Below are 21,748 nucleotides of genomic sequence, written 5' to 3'. Positions count from 1 at the left end.
TCCTGTAAATATAGTTTGGAAATGACTCAAAATTTAAAACCAATCATTTTCTCAAGTCATTTAGTCAATATAGAGATGAAGAAAAATGTTTCTAGCCTTAAAGGTCCGACCCTGAAGCAGTTATGCATACTTGTTTTCTTATGTCTGTATCAAGAAGTTAGACTTGAAGTGGGCAATTTTGAACCACCTGGGTTATTTGTAATGTAAATGGGCACTTTTATCCAGCGATTATTGCAGTCTATCTTCAAAGGGAAACAATGTGCAATGCTCCCCTTTGAAAATAAATATCCATTAAACACATGCATTAGAGGGGCAAGATGGCCGCCAGGTGAAAAGCAGGGCAGGAACGCTCTGAGTCGGAGGAGTGCTTTGGAAAGTTTGCCTCAAAAATAATGCCTCACACGAAACGAAAGGCTAGGGTAAGAGAGATAATATCCTAGTATCCTTTGCCCGAATCGATCCAGCCCCAAATCGAGTCTTTCTTTGCCCAAGCAGTGAACAGTAAGCCAGTAGAGGGAGCCGCTGCTGAGGAAGGCATAGAGCGGATGCCAAATCAGCTGGCTGACAACATCTCACTGAGCCTCGGAGCACCAAACACCCCCTCCCCTGCCTTTGACCATGGAGGAAGCAGAGCGGGTGATTGTGAAAGACTGAGAGCAGCAGCTGAATACTGCTGAAATCGGTGGAGCGAGAAGTAAAATAAAATCTGTCGATGAAAAATTACCAGGCTGAATGAAGGATCCTCCTCGGGAGACTCCGTAGAAGCTGCGGAGGATGAAGAAAAACTGCAAGTGGAGATCGGGGACTTATCAGATATGCGGGAAGGTCCCTCCAAACAACTTATGAAATCTTTTCCTCAAATTGAGAAGCCCAAGGTAATAACTCTCGACTCACTGGGGGGGCTTGAAGGATCTTGAGGCAGTAATAATAAATTTAACCAAAATAACTCTGGAAACGCATCAATATTTTCAGAAAATGGAGGTTTCCCTTCAAGAGCAAGAGGTAAAGGTAGAGCAATTAACCTCTAGAGTGGGAAAACTAGAGGTAAATCAGAATGAAATACTCAGTGAGAGTGGAGGACATAAATTTGAAGAAAATTGAAAATCTGGAGAATATGAGGAAATATTCAAATTTACATATTCTGAACTTTCCTTACTCAGAGATGATATCTCCTTTGGAGATGTTTAAAAAATACCTCACTCAAATGCTGGGATTACCTAAAGAAATACTCCCTATTTTTAACCGGATATATTATTTACCAGAAAGAGTGAAAGGAATATGGAAAATCAACAAGTTACCCAAACACGGGATAAGTTGAACTGTCTCAATTTTTGGAATTATCTTCTGAGACTGTGATAATAAATAGAAGAATGTTATTTGCCTCTTTCACTTTGCCAATGGACAGAGATTTGGTATTTATGTATTTCATGCGTAATAGATTAAAAGAGTTTCATGGAGCAAAAGTTTGGATTTATCCTGATCTATCAAGAACCACACAGGAGAGAAGGAGGAAATTTATTTCTATGAAAACTGAAGCAGAAAAAAGGGGTGGAAAGTTTATAGTTAAATATCCATGTAAATGTATATTAACTTATAAAGATAATAAGTATGTGTTTTTTGAACCGTTAGATTTAAATACGTTTTTGGATGGACATCCACAGGTTGCAACTGATTAAGGTTTGATGCATATATAAGTAATGTTCACAGCCTTTCACTGACAAGCTAATATTGTGAGATTGAAGAGATAGTTCTTTTTCTTTGAAACCGCCTTTTACATGCCCCAATTACTATGATACCTAAATAATAATATTCATTAAGTTGAAAATATATGGAAAAGAGAATTTTCTGTATAATGTATTTCTTTGTCCATTAGGATGTATACATATTATATGTTAAACTTGTTGGTGATGCAATTTAATGAAAATGAATTAAAAAAAAAACCCCACATGCATTAAAAATGCCTATGCACTTTGCACCTACAGTTTGTGTAAGCAGCCGAGGGAGGGTAAAATAGCACATGTGATTTGCAAAATGTCATGCCGACACGCGGTTTCAGTCCCCTGATCTAAACCTGGCCCCAAGAATGTCTCTCATTAACCCAGTGTAAAATACATATCCTGTGATAGCCTGCACAGAATGTTAGCCAAACAAAAGGGGGGACATTCTCAGCCAGGCCCTTTAATTCCAAACAAAGGCTTTGAAAGTCTCAAATTTTATTCAGAGATAATATTCTAGGTTGGAGAGCGATTAAAAAATAAGTAATGATACATTACTGCAGTGCATTTTCCTCTGTCTTGTGCCTCAGCTATATAAGGATTGCAAAACTAATATCCATCAGTGGAATTACCTAACCTGTATTGTAAAAGCCAAGGATTTCAGAGAAGGGTGTCACTAAAGGGTCAGATAATGTTCATCATCTCTAGCTTATACTGTACAGTAATTATTTATCAGATCAAGCCTCAGTATCCCAGATGGTGCGTTACTAGGAAAGGGATAATCTTTTTGTGCTCACAGTAAATGTGTAAGGGTTTTGGGTTTTTTTATTACTATATCTTGTGGAATTAAGTAAAAACAAATTATTGTCCATTTGAGCAGAATGATAGAGACTTTTTCCATCCATAAGCAGGGCTGAATTAACCATGATATGTGAATGTCATCTGGCAGTACCGAGTGGTCTCATCTCTCTTAACAGAGTTTTCAGCTCAACTGAGCATGTGTGGGAATTCCCATGTGGGCGCTGCCTCATTGAGACTTCTTGGTCATTTTTTGTCTGAGGACAGCACGACATGTTTTCAGTCTCTGTATTTTTTCTCTCAGTCCTTGTGCTTTTCTTCAAATTTCAACTTTTTTACTTATTAGTTGCCTCACTGCCTCAGCAGAACCCACAAAATTACTTTTCAGTGCTACAAAAACAAAAAAGGAGTTATCTCCTCAAGATATCTGGCAAAAAGAAGCCAACAATAATTAGTTTTAAGAACTGAATTTGCAGCAAGGTAATGTCTATTACAGATGGAAACAAACTGTGATACCTTTCCCTGGGATTGGACCATGACCAGACAAACTGCTATAATTGTGGCCAGATGTCCCCACACACTCAAAGCACCAGGGCATATATGAAGGAACTGCGTAAGTCTCTCAGAAGTTGCAGTCTGACCTCATCCCATAGTGCAATGTTTTCTGCCTCACTGGGAAAAATTGAACAGGAGCTCCTCAAAAACTCCTCCTTTGGTAAGACAGACTGCAGCCTCAGAGACCAGTAATGCTGACTGTCCTACATCGAAGAAGAAGCAGTGCCACTTCATGGAGCTATCAGAGCAGCCAGCATCGAAAAAGATTCAGCTTTTATTTATTTATTTATTTATTTATTTAACACTTTTTTATACCGACCTTCATAGTAATAACCATATCGGATTGGTTTACATAGAACAAGGGTATAACTGAAGCAATAAATAAGGTAATTAACAATAGAGGTGAATAAGGCAAAGTTACATTTAACAAGGAGTAAAAAACTTGGAAGCTTAAATAGCTGGAAGAAAGGTAAAGGCAGGAGGTAATTATAACATAATACAATAAAGAATATGGGTTAAAGCTTAAGGTGCTTTAACCTGGAAGTGCCACTCTAATGCATAGGTCTTCCAAGCATGGTGCATTGAATGGATGATGCGCACTGTACTGGCCCTATTGACACATGCTATATGAGCACTGCTGATACTCAACACATTGGCACTGCTAACACATGGTGCATTAGCACTAGTGATGAATAGCACTTCATTGTAAGGTGCATTGATGCACTGCATACCGGCACATAAACACATGTTGCCGGTACCTCATTGATGTATGGAACTCCTATGTCATTAATGTATGTGCCATTGGCTGACTCTCCCACTTGACACAATCCACATGGATGCACTTGAAGCAAGGCAAGTTAGTGCAATTGAAGCATCTGACTTCAAAGACTTCGAAGCATCCAGCATCATCAAAGCATAAGTCTTTGGTACCATCAAAGCTAAAAGCCTTGATGTCATTGACACACCATATGATGCATTCAGCTCTGGACCATGGACATCATGTCAAATTACTAGTGCAGCTTTATGCCGGTTGCTGAGATCAGAAGGAGATGTATTACCTATACCAGCTCCAATCACTAGAGCTCTTATTCCATCAGGTTTACTAGCAGAAGGCTTAATGTCGCGGGTCACCTCTGACATCACAAGAGGGTATCCCAGTGCTGCACTGTCCTCAAGTCTCTCCTTTTTCAGAGATCTCCGCTGCTGGGCTCAGCTGCACTTCGCTTTTCCAGACCCCACTGTGGGCCTCCAGTCCTCTATAGAGCCTGCCCTCGTACTAGGGAACGGCCTGGCAGCAAGTCAGCCAAGGTCCCAATGAATAAACACAAAAACAGTTCGTGGTCAAAATGTATCAGTCTTTTACTTTTCTATAGTTCCCATTGACAACTGCAGATGGGCCATGAAAAACTCTCCCTTGCACAGGGACACACCGTCTGGCTTCTCCAGCCAACCAACCGCCCTGCCTGGGAGTTGTACATCCCGCCCCCAACTGCCCTCTGGTTGTGCAGCAGGTTGCAGCCTACCCACTCCAATAAACAGAAAAACATGGTGTAGCCAAGCTGAAGTATAAACATTCCCCAAAACACATTAAATTCCCCTTCCTTCAGCAATGTCACGCACTCCGTTTCCATGCTGGATTCCGAGGGTTCCTCCACTGGGGAATCAATGTCCATCTCCTCCACATCCCCTGAGGAGCTCGACTTTTCAGGCTACACAAACCATTCTGGCATGCCTTCCTCCTCTACCACCATTGGCTCGGGTATGTCTGATTCACTGAAGCTCAACTCAGCTGCCTGATCAGCATCTTCTCTCACCCATTGGTTCAGTTGTGCCTCCATGAACCTGGGAGTTGTAGTTCTTTTTTGACCCTCAAGCACCCTCTGCTGCCTAACTCGGGTCTTGGTTCTCCCATCCTTAATCCAGCCCAGGTTTACTACTTCAAAGCTGGTTGTACTTCATCACACTTACATTTAGAGATGCCATATCCAATAGTATTTCTGGTGCCCATAACTAGAACAGACCTCATTTTCAAGGACAGAAGCCCATCCTAATTTCCAAAGAAGATGTTGCACAGCCCACACCAGGTCAGAGGACACATCAGCTACTCAACCAAGTAGCATAGCCAGTGAAGAATGTCTTTGCCTTTTTGATAAGGAGACAGAAGCTGCCTTCTATCCTCGCACCTCCAGTATTGCTAGCACACTTCCACAGGACAGTCTCTGTATCCCCTATTTGGGTGAAAACAGCATTAGAAACCCTGCTAGGAGGTGGTTCTTCATCTCATTCACTTGCAGTGGAGTCCAGCCATTCAAAGGTTACAGAACAGAGCTATTCCCCTCTGAAGCAACTGAGGGAGCCCCTCCCCCAATTCACCTTCATCATTTGACTCCTGGATTAGAGTTCCCACACCCTTGGGTTTAGAGGAAGGAGTGACAGGAGTACTCTGATCTGCTACCAGCTTTTTCAGAGTATTCCTCTCCTCCAAAAGATCTGTCTTATTCAAATCTTTTTGGATAAATTGGGAAAAACACCAGAAGTAGAATCCCTGTTGATGTAGGAACAAAGGAATTGGCTCCTTCACTCACTATTGTGTCAAGTGAGACGGATGCAGATTGAAGGCTGAACAATGAGGTAGGTAGCATTTGCACTGATGAGCACAAGTCGTAATTTGCTGTTCTTGCTCAGCAGGAAGATGCAGGAGCTGGTATCTTTAAAAGGGGTGTCTCTGATAGTACGGTCTGATAGGAGGAGCATCTCGAAGAGAACGATTATTCTCTTCGAGATGCTCCTCCTATCCTATCCTGTTGAGCATCTCTTCGAGATGCTCAACAGGAGAGTGATTGGACTGCTACATTCTGCTCCTTTATCTGTGCAACTGTTTCTCTGAGCTTCTCTCCAGAAAGGTGTCCCCCAAGACAAGGAACATCTGCCAGCTTGTCATGAACATCATCACATGCTGCTGGCTCTCAACCAGACCATGTATCCAGCTCGAATAGAAGCAGTTGAGGTATGTGAGATAGTATCAAATGATTCATAGACCAACCTAAAAGGTGACATATGCACTCTTCCACATCCAGAAATGGCTGTGGATAATAATTTCTACCTTCAACTGGTTTAAGGAAAGGTTCTAACTTTTGTATGCAGTTGTACTGCACCATGCAAAACTGGTGAGAAGAGATGTGTGCAATTAGCATGGAGCTCTGAAAATCTTTCTTCCCAAAATTATCAAAAAGCCTGGGATCCTTCTCTAGAGGCGTATTGGACTTGCTTTTCTCAGGGCAGACTCCACAGATTGATGGAGAAATTAGGCTAGTCCAGTGAGTTTTGTACTCTATACTTGACGTCTAACCTTCTTGCCAGAGGGGAACAATGTCTTAAACCTTGAGTCAAATATATTGGAACAATTCGATTGACAGATGTCAATGCCTGTTTATGAAAACTACCTCCATTACCAGTCATTGCTTGTTGATTTATAGCTGTGAATGTTCCTTTTGTAAACCATTATGATCTTTTACATGGAACGACAGTATATAAAATGTCTAAATAAATAAACAAGAGATGGGGGTTTTCCCATATTTTCATTTGCAGCTGTTACAAGATGTTATAAACTGAGATAGTGGCTGGTACTGATGGAGTGTCTAAAATTTGAAGGAGACCAAAGACCTCATCCGAGGATCTTTATCTTTGCACACGTTCACTACTGGTGCTTTCTAATCTTCAAAAGATCTGGGAAGCTGAGACCCTTTCCTGGATCTGAGAAACCTGAACAAGCATCTACTCAGGGAGAAATTCAAAATGAATTCCCTCCACACAATTCTTCCCTACATCCAGAAAGGGGAATTAATATGTGCTCTTAATCTCAAGGATGCATATGCCCACATATCAATCCATCCCATCCACCAGCATTATCTTCATTTCATGGCAAACTCTTCTTGTTATCAATACGGAGTACTCTCCTTCGGGATCTCAGCTGCTCCAAAAGTCTGCACCAAACTGCACTTACATCACCAGGGAATGCAAGTCTTCCCAGAGCTGGGCAATTGGTTAATCCCAGCCAAATCCCAAGAGAATGTGTTAATCTTCCTACAAATGTCAATACAGCTTTGACAAGTTGGTCAAATTTAGTGCCAGCTGAGAAAATACAATTTATTGGAGCATGGATAGATTCACTGCAGGAGATAACTTTTATTCTGTCACAACAGGCAAGTACTCTGAGATCACTCATTCACAAATTGTTGAACTCACAGCACACAACAGCTAGACAATTTTTCATTGTTTTACGTCATATAACAGTGTCCATTCATGTAGCTCCATTAACCCTCCTCCACATCCACCACCTGCACTGGGGTCTCAGCTGTCAGTGGGACCAGTCAGCTTAGCCCTTGACAACCAAAGTACAGATTTCAAAGAACATGAAATAGGAAATAATCTGGTGGCTAAACCCTCACCTTCTTCAGGAGAGAGTTCCACTTCATCTGTTCCCTCATCAAGTAACCTTAGTGATGGATGCTGCCACAAAAGATTGGGGCACAGACACTGGACCATTTTGAACCCAAGGAACTTAAGCCTGAATTTTAAAAGAGCAATGCGCGTGGCCTGGCTCTGCGCGTACAATGCACGTTTTCCAAAGGGTCCGGCCATGCGCGTAACCCCAGAATTATGCAGAAGTGCTGGGCCAGCTAAAAGAGGTGAGCCAAGGGGCATGGTCTGGGTGGGGACGGGCTGGATCAGTGCCATTAGACGCTGCCCTGGGGAAGCATGCGCCGGCCGGCTAGTTTTACTTCTGCTCCGGAGGAGTAGTATGTACAAAAACAAAAAAATTGGGGATAGGTAGGGAAGGTTTAGGGGTCAGTCCCAGTCCACTGGGAAAAAGGCCGATCGCGTCACTGCGCGTAATTGAAAAATACACACACACGCGCGAATGGGGCACCCACCTGCACATGCGCGCAAATATCGTATTTTATGACATGCACGTGGCAACGCATGCATGTTATAAAATTGGTGGATCCATGTGTGCACGCCGGAAATCGCACACACATGGACGTGTGCGCAAGGGTCTTAAAATCAACCCCTTATTCTCTCCAAAAGAAACTGTCAAAGCGGTCTGTGAGAACTGAGAGCAATCAGATACGTTCTGTCAACTTTCACGCATCTTTTCCAAGGAAGAGCATTCTAATTCAAACCAGCAACCCATGTTTTTTGTAAACAAACAGGGAGGCACATACAATACAATATGGCAATGAGCATGCAAACATCAAGCTGTCCTACAAACCACCTATCTTCCACAGATCTCCAACATGTTAGCAGATTTTCTAGAATGGAACAATAAGCTGGAGATGTTTTGCTCAGATCTACGCAGCAACTCAGATTAACTCAGGGTGCCTTCTTGCTTGATTTACACTTTTCCACTGATTCCAATACTAGCCAGAACAGTGCAAAAAGTGCTAAGGGATCAGGCTCGGCTTATCCTCACTGTTCCAGCATATTTCATACAGTTTTCCAGCAATCCTCCAATTCATCTGGGGACAGATTAACCTTGTTAACTCAAAAAAAAGGAGGTCTGTCCCATCTGAATCTGCCATCCCTCAATCTGATGGCTTGGATGTTGAAAATTCAGTATCACAAATCTCTTTATACCCAGAGAGATTGAGGATATAATAGTATTTGCTAGAAAGCTATCAACTAGAAGATCCTAAGGCTTTAAATGGAAAAAAAATTCTTCGCTTGGTATCAGCATAATGCCTTGGAGCTGTAATCATGCAAACCACCAGGTCATTATTTTTCATCATGCAAACCCAAACAATTGCTAGCCTACTTGCTCTCTCTTTCTGAATCCGGCCTTGCCACATCCTTACTTTAAGTACATCTCAGGTCCATAGCAGCTTATCCTATTCAGTTGATTGTAAACCTATCTCAACTCATCCATTGGTATTGAAATTTATGACAGGCTTATAGCAAGTTAAACCTCCGATGCAGAAGCTTCCAGTACTATGGGACATGAATGTTGTTCTGTCAACTGATGAAACTTCCCTTTGAACCATTAGAATCATTTTTCATTTATTTAATTTAAATTTCATTTATTAAAATTGTATATCCCACCTGTAAAACATGGTATCCAGGCTTAAATTTTTGACTTAAAAAATGTTTCTTATAGTGGTAACATCAGCCAGAAGAGCTGAGTAAACCGAGTATTAGTTCACTATTCTCCATATATAAATTCTTCCATAATAGGGTGGTACTCTGTACCCCCTGAAGTTTCTACCAAAAGTCGTATCAGCTTTTCATATTAATGTCTATTGTATTGCCTACATTCTTCCCACAGACACATGCACATGAAGAGGAAAACGCCTTCCATACCTAAGACTGCAAAAAAAAAACCTTGGCCTACTACAAGAGAAGGACTCAGCTGCATCACCAAGCTTTGCAGCACTTTGTATGTTGTGATGCTAAGAGATTGCCCATAGCAATCACTAAATATACACTGCCTAACTCAAAAGCAGACTGTATCCAGCATTGCTGAGCAGCTACAGGCCTACAAATTATAGACTCTGTTGAAGCTCATCAAGTTAGAGCTATAGCCTCATCCATTGCTAATCTGCGATTGGGACCTCTTGAGGACATTTGCACAACTTTACATCCCATTGCTATCGTGACAATAAATTTGGACAAACAGTTTTGAAAAATCTGCTTGCTCAGTAGTCTGTTCTCCATGCTGGGGTCTGGGTTACTTATTCAGTAAATTCTCTGCTGCAACCTACATGTCATGGCTAATTCAGTCTTGTGTATCGACGGAAAAAGCAAGTTTACTACCATAAATAATGTTTTCCGTAGATGGCAGGATGAATTAATCATGCTAAATATCCACCCGCTTTCCTGGATAGTCTTCTATCTGGTTAGATTTAGCTTAAAAACTGACTGAGGAGAAATACCAACTTGCTACGAGACAATGCCTATGCAGGAATTCCCACACAAGCATAGTACAGCTAAAAGCTCTACTAGCTAGGAGAAATTAATCCATTCGGTACTGCCACATGATGTCACCAACATGCCATGGCTATTTCATCCTGCTATCTATAGAGAAAACTGCTTATGGTAAGCAAACTTGCTTTATTATTTTCATTTTCTCTGTCCTTTTTCAATTTCTCATTTTTTATTTTGTGGTAATAGTTTGTTGTTTTTTTTGTCAGGTTTTATATTGGCCTGAACAATGACCCAGGTACTTTGAGTCCATTAGTTTTTCTGCTGTTCAAGCCGCAGTGTGCCAGGCACATCTCATATCCTGAAGGAGAGTAACCTAAAGTATTGTAGTACTTCTTTCTATGGTCTAGTGTGTGCATTCTCTATTTACTTTTCCTTACTTTGTCTTCTCTGCAGCAATGCATCTCCTTGGCCTCAACTGGCAGCTTCAGCCTGCAGATGGACACACCTTTAACAATGGGATACGGACAGGGCTACCAGGAAGTGATGATGTGGTAACAATGCCATCTGGAGGAAGAGGTAAGACTACAGCTATTGCTTTGTATTTACAAGGTCCATTGCATCCTGAAACATCCTGATCAAGGGGCTGTTTGGCTAAAGGTTTTCTCCCATTTTGTCTATGGAAAAAAAATGCTTAGTAAATAGGGCCCCTGGTTTGTCATCTAACAATCAGGCCGATACAGAAAAACGCGCAGGAGAGCGGGCGAGCGCACAGGTCACTCTCCTGGGCGCGCGATTCAGGAGGGTGGCCTATGCAAATTAGGGCCCGCGGTAAAAGGAGGCGCTAGGGACACTAGCGCATCCCTAGCGCCTCCTTTTTGACAGGAGTGGCGGCTGTCAGCGGGTTTGACAGCTGACACTCAATTTTTCCGGCGTCGGTTCTCAAACCTGCTGACAGCCACGGGTTCGGAAAACGGCTGCCGACTAAATTGAGTGGCCATCTTCCAACCTGCGGGCCGCAAGCTGATTTTTAATTTATTTTTTTAAAATTTTTACTTTTTTTTTACTTTTGGGGCCTCCGACTTAATATCGCTATGATATTAAGTTGGAGGGTGTACAGAAAAGCAGTTTTTTCTGCTTTTCGGTACACTTCCCTGGCAGAAATTAACACCTACCTTTGGGCAGGCGTTAATTTCTGAAAGTAAAATGTGCGCGGGAATAACTAATAAGGCCATCAATATGCATTTGCATGTTGCGGGCGCTATTAGTTTCGGGGGGTTGGACGTGCGTTTTCAATGTGCTATTACCCCTTATGCGTGTTTTCAATGTGCTATTACCCCTTATGCGTGTTTTCAATGTGCTATTTCCCCTTATGCGTGTTTTCAACGTGCTATTACTCCTTACTGTATAAGGGGTAAAGCTAGCGCGTCAAACGCACGTCCAAACCTGGGCTAACTGCGCTCCACTGGAGCGCACTGTACTGTATTGGCCTAAATGTTAAATATTTTTTGGTGTGTCTTAGTTTTTATAGATGTAGTTTAGTTGATTGTTCTGCATTATTGTTTATATTTAGTTTTTAAAAAGCAGATTTATTGCTGTAAATTAAAGTTTATAAGCCAGCATGTAATGTTGCACTTCTTCCTACTTATCGCCTTTAGCCTTGAACCTGTCTTCAGTTGTTTCCTAGGAAATCTCCCCAGCATAGTGCTGGGCTAATGTTTGTTCCCACATCATTTGTCTGTTGGCAGTTAGTTTCAAATAAGATTGTAGTCACACAGAGAGCTGACTTGCAGGTGCAACTTCGGTGTGCACAGATTCATGGTAAAATCAGGCGACAAAATGCTACTCAAAACAAGCCAGGGAAAGAAAAGAAAGCTGAAAATACTTTCATTCCACCGTCACACAAATAGAGGATAATGTATGGTAGCCGGCCTAGGCGAAGAGTCCATGGGCAGTTATGTACCTGTGGTCCAGGTAGGCAATTTTCCCCCCCCCAAACCTTGAAGAGCAATGATGGGTCTATCTGTGGAGCCTGTCGTCCCGTAGGTACTGCAACCCTCACGGAATATGAAAACACAGCCCGTGCGCACGGCATGGGCACTTTGTCCTCGCATGGGAGCAGGCGCAGAGTAAGCGTGAGAAGATTTTAAAATGAAATCGCCACATGTTCTTTCATTCCCTTGACCTTACTCTGAGCATGCACTTCCTGTGAAACAGCACGCATGCTTCCACCTGCACAAACGCCGCTTTCATGTCAGTGCATACATGTTTACTTGTGTAGAAAACTTTTTTATGAGTGCTTCCTTTAGTGCATAATTTTTCTTTTGAAAATTCATTTGCGTAGGTACCCGATGACAAAAGTACCAGTGGAAGAGGAAAAGAGGGAAAGATATACATGCAGATTTTAAAATCCCATTCTGCGTGTGTACTTTACTTTCCTACCCTAAACAGTTCCTGAGAATGCATTGTTAATGTGGCTAAAAGTATGAGCACTATGAAACCAGTATACACCGAATCATTCTTAAAAGGGGCAATTAAGCCAGGCAAATCACTTTGCATACTGTCTTCAGAATGTCCCAAGGAAAGGAAGCAAGTGTGAGCACACTGCCCAACACTATGTCATGAACGCATTCCTGCGGTCTGCTCACACTTTGCTGCTCTTCTGCTTGTTCTGTTTTTAGACGATCTTATCTAGAAACATAATTGCCATATTGGGCCAGACTGAGGGTCCATCAAGCTCACTGTTCTCTTTCCAGTAGTGGCCAATCCAGCTCACAAATATTTGGCAAGATCCCAAACAGTAGATAAATCCCATGCTGCTAACGCCCAGGGATAAGCAGTGGCTTTCCCTATGTCTGTCTGGTTAATAACATTTTATGGATTTCTCCTTCAGGAACTTGTCCAAGCCTTTTTAAACCCAGTTACATAACTGCCTTAACCACATTCTCTGGCAACAAATTCCAGAGCTAATTATGCATTAAGCGAAAAATAATTTTTTCCAATTGGTGAAGGAGGAAATCTCCTGTAATGCCCTCAAGAAAGGTGGACCCTTGGTGATGTGGAGTGGTTGACTCAGCCTAGCAAGCACACCCACTATACCTACACCAAAAGCTGGTGGGTGAGTCTGGTGGATGGACTGGTTGGAGCTTTACCTATATCAGCCATCTTCCCCTTAGGTTGAGCGCTAGCAGGTGGGTCCCTCGGGCAATCCAATGAACAAGAGGCCAAAGCCAGGCAAAGGTCAGAGTGGGCAGCAGACAAAGTAAGGTCAGGTCCAGGCAGCAGATGAGAATGGTCAAGATCCAAGGCTGAAGTCCAGGAAGGCAGTCCAAGGGAAGACAAGACAAGATGAAATGAAGGCAAATACAGGACAGAGTTGAACAAGAAGAACAGAGGCCAGACGAGGCAAGGGCAAGGCAAGGGTAAGGCAAAGCAGAACAGATCAGGAAGGAACAGCAGGACAAGACAAGAAGACAAATGAAGAACAAGACAACACGCACTGACAGGAAAGGATATTTATTTTATTTATTTATTTGTGGTTTTTTATATACCGATCATCGTTTGGAACATCTAATCGGTTTACAGGGAAACGGTAAATTCAGCAATAAGCTTTACATATAACAATTTGAAACAAAAACTTCATATAGCGGATAGATATAAAGATGCAATAATGATAACAATAACTTCAGATAGAGGATTGATATAGGGACTATAGCAATAAAGTCAAGGTGATTAATATGCGAGATTATGTAATATTATGAATAACGAAGAATAGCAGAGAGTCAAAGAATGGTAAAATATGTACATACATATACATTTGGTTTAGAGAATGAGTAATTAAGTTCTCTTAACAGGCAAATTTCTCAGTGACGTAGGATACAATTAAATACAAAAGTTAAATACTTGAAGACTATAACTGAGAGATAGACAGGGGGCAAACGGAGAGGGCGGAAAGTGGGGAATAGGGCCCGGCGGAGGGAGATATCTGTTGCTATGGCATCAGTGAGGTGTGCAAGATAACCTTAAATAAGAGGAACCAACTGATGTTATCACAGGGTGCCGGGGCTAGGTTCCCACCACAGGTCCTTTAAGGAGGACAACATCTGGTACACGTGCACCTATGGAGTAGCCCAGAAGCGAGGACATAGTGGTGTCTCGCTGCATATGGCAGTGTGCTCTCGGCAGTGATTCCAGCTGCTTGCAATTGCTGGTGGCATCAGGGGTGAGTGAGAAGTTTTGCTGGGCTATCCCACGAACCATGAAGTATAACATCTCCCTCTTATTTAATGAAAAATTGACCACTTTTCTACTCTTCTCCCTTAAAACTCCCTTTTTCCAATACTTTCAAATATGCAAACAGCTTCAATTTGCATAGACTTGAGGTGTATCAAGCACAATAAGCCATGGAATCTATTGAATGGTACTATGTGAAGTTTGGGTCTATTAAAATTGCAGACAATCCATCGTCATGCCACAGGTTTTGCAGAAATCATGGATATTAACAAAATTCTGAATAGATTTTAGTGATATATTAAATTGCCATGAATACTGACATGGGAAAATAAAGAATCTTGCTTAGGGTTAGCGCAGAGAGTCAAAGTAGAGGGGAGACTCGAGAATGAATTTCTTTTGATTTGCAGTGTGGGAATTAATGGGCACCATACAGGGCATGGATAGCTGGGTCCCACTCTGTGAAGTACACACATTGGGCACTGCATTCTCTCTCTCTTTCCCCTCCTGAGCCACCTCTTTTGAATCATTGTAGCCTCTGTCTTATCCCCAAGGTGAATGAGATGGGAAGAGCATTCAGTCTGAGTGTGGGTAGCAGCAGCAGCAGTGGAGGAGCTCTGGCAGCCCTAGTAACTAACCAAGTCAGATTTCTGCTTTATTCTGCAAACAGAGAGAGCTGGAGTCTGGGAGTGAGGAGGTCTGTTCAGGGCGAGGAACTGAGGTTTGGATAGCGAGAGAGAGAAAGTAAGGGTAGGGACCTGAAAGTAGGGAAGGAACATGAGTGAGGAGCAAGAGCTCCTGGACGATGTGCCCATGTTAAAGGTCAGCTGAGTGGACAGAATGAAGCAAAGAGTAGCAGAAGACGAGAGGAGGAGGAGGAGGAGGAGGAGGAGGCCCCAAGACGAAATTCCTCTATGCACAACACTGGGCCAAATTACGTCTGAAGCCTAATGAAATCCAATCAATCAGTAAACAGAGGATTACTGAAAAACATGCTGAAGCTGAGAATAACCCACAGAAGCAACTTGAGTCTTCACCCTGCAGTGCCGCAGGAGCCATGGATATGGCAGAAGAAAATCACAGCAGAAACTAAAGCAGCAGCAGTTATTTGCTGTCTTTCCTTCTCTATATGTGTATGTGCTTTTATACATGTGTATTTAAAACCCACATAAAGCTGGGGGGTATGGAGGGAGCCTGCACTCATAAAACAGTCACGTCAGTCACTTTCAAGTTTCTGGAAGGCTTCTCCATTGTGATGGGCCCATGTGCATCCTCATCCCCCACCCCCACCCCCCCTCTCCCTTTGATTTAAATTTGGAGAGAAACTACTGGGGCTTTCAGTGATTTCCTAGCTCTTCTTCTGGTCATTTGAGTCCTCGCCATGTCTGCCCTGCCTGCTCCACACAACGTTTTTGCTAATGAAGGTGTGCCTTGGACTTGAGAAGGTCGGGAAACACTGTTTTAAAGTTATCCCTCTTTGCCTGTTTGAAAAGAAAGTCTAGCCTTGACTCCCCCTTCTTCCCCCACCATAGGCTGAAATACAAAGACTTGCAAGCACAATGAGAACATGGTAACAATGAGGGACAAGAGTAACAGAAATAAACTGCACCATAAAAAAAAATGTGGAGTGTCGTGAGCCAATAACAGTGCTGTGTGTGTGTGTATGATTACTAAATGATCGACTTTTATGTTACTAAATTACCTTGATTGTCCTGCTGCGGTGTCCCACCTCTCTAGTTCTACCAGAAGTAAATTAAATGAACTTTGGGGGATTTTGCAAGGCTGTGAGTTAGTGCGTCAATATACTTACAGAAAAACCAAACTAAACTAAAATGTAATTAAATCTATTTATACACAATAGTTCTGTAGGGTTGCTTGGGAGTACAGTAGATCTTTCTCTCTTCAAGAAACCAGGCAATAGTACTGTTAACATTTACCTAACAAGATAATTATATGCATCTAGATGAGCCAAATCAATGTGTATTGATTGTTTTGTCAGGCATTTCAGGTCACCAATCAGGATATATTGGCAATAAGAAAATTAAATACCATCCCTCCCCCGTATAATACTTAATTTAATCATTTATATTTGTAGCATTTTAATCAAGATACATGTGCTAGGAGGCTAATCTTATTTAGCAATTAATAGCTAAATACAACATAAATTAGAATGCATGGAAAGTATATTAAAGTGCGCCCAGTCATCCTTAGAGGCTCTTCTACCTGGTGCTTCTGTATGGCAGTAATGTGGATATCTACTGCGCCTTTGCTGTAGCCAGTGCTCGTGCCATGCAAGACCTATAGGAATATTCAGCATTTAGTCTCACATCCAATCTCATAGCTCTGTGATCTATGTAATCACATACCTTGGACATATAGCAGTACCTTAAAAAAAAAAAAGGGGGATGAATTAGCACAAGTTTGAAAAGTGGGCAGTGGTGCCACTTATAAGCTTTAGGTACTGATCGATAGTGCAGCTTTGAGAAACATTCATAATTCAATCACATAAAAGGAAAAAATATTATATGTACTCACCTATTTTCCAATAAGGATGGAAGAAGAATGCAAACTCCGTGCTAAACCTACAATTTTTTTGTGTTAAATAGGGATGTGCAGCTGGAAAGTATACGTTGGATTCGGGATACGTATTCGTCAGGGCCCAAATACGTTGCATTCAGTCAAGGAGGGGAAAGCCCGATCTGTTAATACGTTGAATTCGGCATTCGTTCCCCTTAAATTTAATTAACTACAACCCCCCGCCCTCCTGACCCCCCCAATACTTGCCTAAAGTCCCTGGTGGTCCAGCGGGGGTCCTGGATCATCTCCTGCACTCGCACCGTCGGCTGCTGGTATTCAAAATGATGCCGATAACCTTTGACCTTACTATGTCACAGGGGCTACCGGTGCCTGTCATCCCCTGTCACATGGTAGGAGCAATGGACGGCCAGCGCCATCTTGTGCCCTGTGACATAGTAAAGGCAAAGGCTATCGGCACCATTTTGAATACTGGCAGCCGATGGCCCAAGTGCAGAAGATCGCTCCAGGACCTCCGCTGGACCACCAGGGACTTTTGGCAAGTTTCTCTCCAAATTTCTCTCCAAATTTAAATCAAAGGGAGAGGGCGGATGAGGATGCACATGGGCCCATCATAATGGAGAAGCCTTCCAGTAACTTGAAAGTGACTGACATGACTGTTTTATGAGTGCAGGCTCCCTCCATAACCCCAGCTTTGTGGTTGAGGTTTTAAATATACATGTCCAGTGGGGGTCCTGGAGCGATCTCCTGCACTCGGGCCGTCGGCTGCCAGTTTTCAAAATGGCGCTGATAGCCTTTGCCCTTACTATGTCACAGGGGCTACCGGTGCCATTGGTCAGCCCCTGTCACATGGTAGGAGCACAAGATGGCACCGGCCGTCCATTGCTCCTACCATGTGACAGGGGCCGACCATTGGCACCAGTAGCCCCTGTGACATAGTAAGGTCAAAGGCTATTGGCGCCATTTTGAATACTGGCAGCCGACGGCACGAGTGCAGATCGATCCAGGACCCCCGCTGGACCACCAGGGACTTTAGGCAAGTCTTGGGGGGTCATGAGGGTGGGGCATTTATTTGTTCAGGATTTGTTGCATTCGTGGGGGTTCGCCATACGTTTTGCGAACCCACAAATGCAACGAATAGGGACATATACGTTGCGGATTGCGCATTCGTTCACAACGAATGCACATCCCTAGTGTTAAAGTCCATCTCTCCAAGTCAGCGTCCATGCTGCTGGAAATGTATTATTCTCTGTTTTTTCAAGCTTCTCCCCTGCATTATTACTATAATCTGCCCCACAAACTTCCTTTTGGTATTGATGATTACATTTTCTAGCATATTTCTGAAAGTACAGAGCTAGTACTCTCTCACCTCTTCAACCAGCCCCCAACCCCTGTTTTAGGTTGAGATGAATGAAAATGGAATTTTTTAAAGTGATTAATTATGGTTTATGAAAATTGAACTACTGCTGACATGTTTCAAACCCATGCTACTTTAATCATTTTTCTGTAAAGCTCTCTGTTCTGAGCACTGGACTACTAGGTTTCCTCAAAAAGTTAAATCGGCCTATATGCATATCTATCTCTATTTTTCTGGCATGTGGCAAGCACATATATACAAATCAGATGTTTAGGGTCAAATCTGTAAACTATTGGATAGTATCAATAGTAGCAAAACAGTGACCTTCACCTATGTGTCCCATCGTTCAGCTAATGCCATTAACTCAGCTTTTTGGAAATGAAATACTGTTTTGATTTTAAGTATACATAATTATCATCTGTCTCTGTATGGGGTCAATTTTTAAAGGGACATACATGGGCAAACAGCATTTTACCCGCATATGTCTGAAGTTTTCCCTCCTTCAATGCGAATAAAAGTATGCATGCTCTTCCACAATGCACTGAGAGGAGGCATTGTCGAGGGAAGAAAGTAATCAATCTGTATAACTTGTATAACAATACTCAATATTCAAAACAAATGAGGACCAGCAAACTTCTCACTCAATTTCACAAAAAATTTTTCATAACTCAGGGAATTAGTATCAGAATATTTGTGCTCAAACGTTTAGGCTCTTGCCCTTACAGGGCTGCAACCATATTCATGGCAACAACAGCACTTGATGTTAACCTCATTTACCAATTCCCATTAAGACACAATTTTTATTTATTATTATTTTAAAACTACACGTTAATTTACTCTATCACTTATCTTTTTTTAAAATTGCTCCGTGAAACCTCCGATTCCTTCCATCACCTCCTCTCGTGGCTCAAAACCTGATGTGCTCATTACCACCCATTCCGTGTATCTGTTTTTGTGGCTGTTAAAAACTTTTCAACCTCCCAACATTGCAATGTTTTGGCCGCTCATCTCGCCTGCTTCAGGGGATTCTTCCTAATAATGAAAAAACAACACACACACTATCACACTATTCCCTTACAAAAAATTTTTTTTATCATTTTACAGATTTACCTGGCATTTTAACACAACGGGACTCACTCATTTAGTTGGCCGCTCACGGCTCCACCCTGCAGCACAAAAACCGAATGGCGTCTCCACGCTCAAAGATTTTCTTCCGGACTTCCAGATATTTAAACAATTCTCCTCTCTAGAACTCTCACCAATCAAAAACGCTCACCTAACCTCTTAGCCAATCAAATCCCTTACTACATAAAAACCGACCAGTCAACCTCTTTATTCAGACCGGCTGGATACGTGGTTTGCAATTTAAAAATCCATTTCTGTTCTTTCTGCATCAACTTTAAATTTAAATTGCCTCCACGCTCATCCTCTTTTAGAACTTCTAACACTGTGCATTTCATACTATTAAATACATGACCCTTCTCCAGACAATGTTGCACCATCGGGGCTTCTTGCCTCATACATTTCTGCGCACTTCTATGCTCTATGAGCCGAGTTTTCAAACTTTTCACGGTTTTACCGATGTACACTAACTCACATGGACACCAAATTGCGTACACCACCCCTTGAGTGGTGCAAGTTGATCTTACTTTAGGTTTATAAAATTGTAACTTCGATATTGGTTCGAAGTTACAAATTTACAATTTTATAAGCCAAGATGGCACCAGCCATCCAGTGCTCCTACCATGTGACAGGATCTGGCCAATGGCACCGATACCCTGTCACATGGTAAGGGCAAAGGGCCATCGGCGCCATTTTGATTAGTGGCAGCCGACGGCCCGGGAGTGGGAGATCACTCCAGGGACCCCCACTGGACCACCAGGTACCTGTAAAAAGTTTTTCGGGGGTCGGGAGGGTGGGGGAAGCTAAGGTATTAGTTTTAAAGGGTCGGGGTGGGTTTTTTGTTTATCGGCTTGGGCGCAGCCGATAAAACCGCGATCGGGTCCAATGAAAAAAAAAACGTGAATCGGAACCGGAATCCAAACCGATTCCGGTTCTGATTCACATCTCTAATATATAGTGTAACATCCTTCCACAATTGGAAATATTTTTTTAGTTTTGTTTTTTGTTGAGGATTTTGAATATCTTTACTTATTTGAATCTCATAAAATGCTGATTGACACATTAATCTGCTCCATGTTTCATATAATGGGGCTTCTTCTTCCTTTCATGACAATAATATATTTTTTTAGCTAATAAAAGCGATAAACACAAAAATGTTTTTTCTCCGCTGGACAATTTACTCATCTTTTCATATGTGTAAATATAATAACTTACCTGTCCATTCTATGTTAATATTTAACATTTTTTCTAATAAACATTGTACTTTACTCCAGTAAATTTGTAATTTAGGACACCTTGTAAACATATGACAAAAAGTACCATTTTGTATTTTATAAGAACATAAGAAATTGCCATGTTGGGTCAGACAAAGGGTCCATCAAGCCCAGCATCCTGTTTCCAACAGAGGCCAAACCAGGCCACAAGAACCTGGCAATTACCCAAACACTAAGAAGATCCAATGCTACTGATGCAATTAATAGCAGTGGCTATTCCCTAAGTAAACTTGAATAATAGCTGTTAATGGACTTCTCCTCCAAGAACTTATCCAAACCTTTTTTGAACCCAGCTACACTAACTGCACTAACCACATCCTCTGGCAACAAATTCCAGAGCTTTATTGTGCATTGAGTGAAAAAGAATTTTCTCCGATTAGTCTTAAATGTGCTACTTGCTAACTTCATGGAATGCCCCCTAGTCCTTCTATTAATCGAAAGTATAAATAACCGAGTCACATCTACTCGTTCAAGACCTCTCATGATCTTAAAGACCTCTATCATATCCCCCTCAGCCGTCTCTTCTCCAAGCTGAACAGCCCTAACCTCTTCAGCCTTTTCTCATAGGGGAGCTGTTCCATCCCCTTTATCATTTTGGTTGCCCTTCTCTGTACCTTCTCCATCGCAACTATATCTTTTTTCATTTGAATACCCATTTTGTAGCTTATGATACATCTTGCTTCGACATACTTTTATAAACGACCCCTCAAAATGGACATTTTATTGTGCTGTGTTATTTACTGCATGCAAGCCTGAACATGCAATGTATCACCTTCTCAAGGAACTATAGTAATGTCATGTTAGCAGTGTGTTGTGGCAGAGATTTTAGAAACATGCCCTGGCCTGTAATACCATTGTGCTCTTTGTAGTATTACATTTTTCTTTGTCCCAAAGGAGGACAGTGAAGCAATCAGACTTGCTCAGTATGAGAGATTTAGAAAAGGTCATACAGCTGGTGGCACAAGGGAAAATCATCATTTCAAGCCCATTGATGCAACTAAAATTTGCGTTAGCAAAATTTTGAATGATGTCCCCTCATTCATTGCAAGTGTTCTAGAACATGAATATTTTCCTGCCCTTCAAGTATCCCGCTTCCAACCTGGTCAGTATTTATCTTGCATCTATGATAATTCCTGGTGGATCGATCATATATGTGAAGTCTCAATTGAGGAATGTGATGTCTTGGTCAATTCCTTGCACCCCCAAGGTCCTGCCAGGTCATTTTACCGGCTGCCCCGTAGACA

At 42.1% G+C, this 21,748-nt stretch overlaps 1 protein-coding gene across 1 annotated transcript in view; it reads left to right on the top strand.

The window, feature by feature from the left end:
• TENM2 (teneurin transmembrane protein 2) overlaps positions 1 to 21,748 on the top strand; it is a 2,776,334-nt gene that overhangs the window by 2,355,944 nt on the left and 398,642 nt on the right. Inside the window, exon 9 of the mRNA XM_029583832.1 lies at positions 10,443 to 10,565. Coding sequence (XP_029439692.1) covers positions 10,443 to 10,565 — 123 coding nt within the window. The remainder of the gene's footprint in view (positions 1 to 10,442; positions 10,566 to 21,748) is intronic.

This window comes from Rhinatrema bivittatum, chromosome 18, assembly GCF_901001135.1.
Source record: "Rhinatrema bivittatum chromosome 18, aRhiBiv1.1, whole genome shotgun sequence".
NCBI lineage: Eukaryota > Metazoa > Chordata > Amphibia > Gymnophiona > Rhinatrematidae > Rhinatrema > Rhinatrema bivittatum.
The sequence above is the reverse complement of the archived record's forward strand: the minus strand, read 5'-3'. Positions and strand labels throughout refer to the sequence as shown.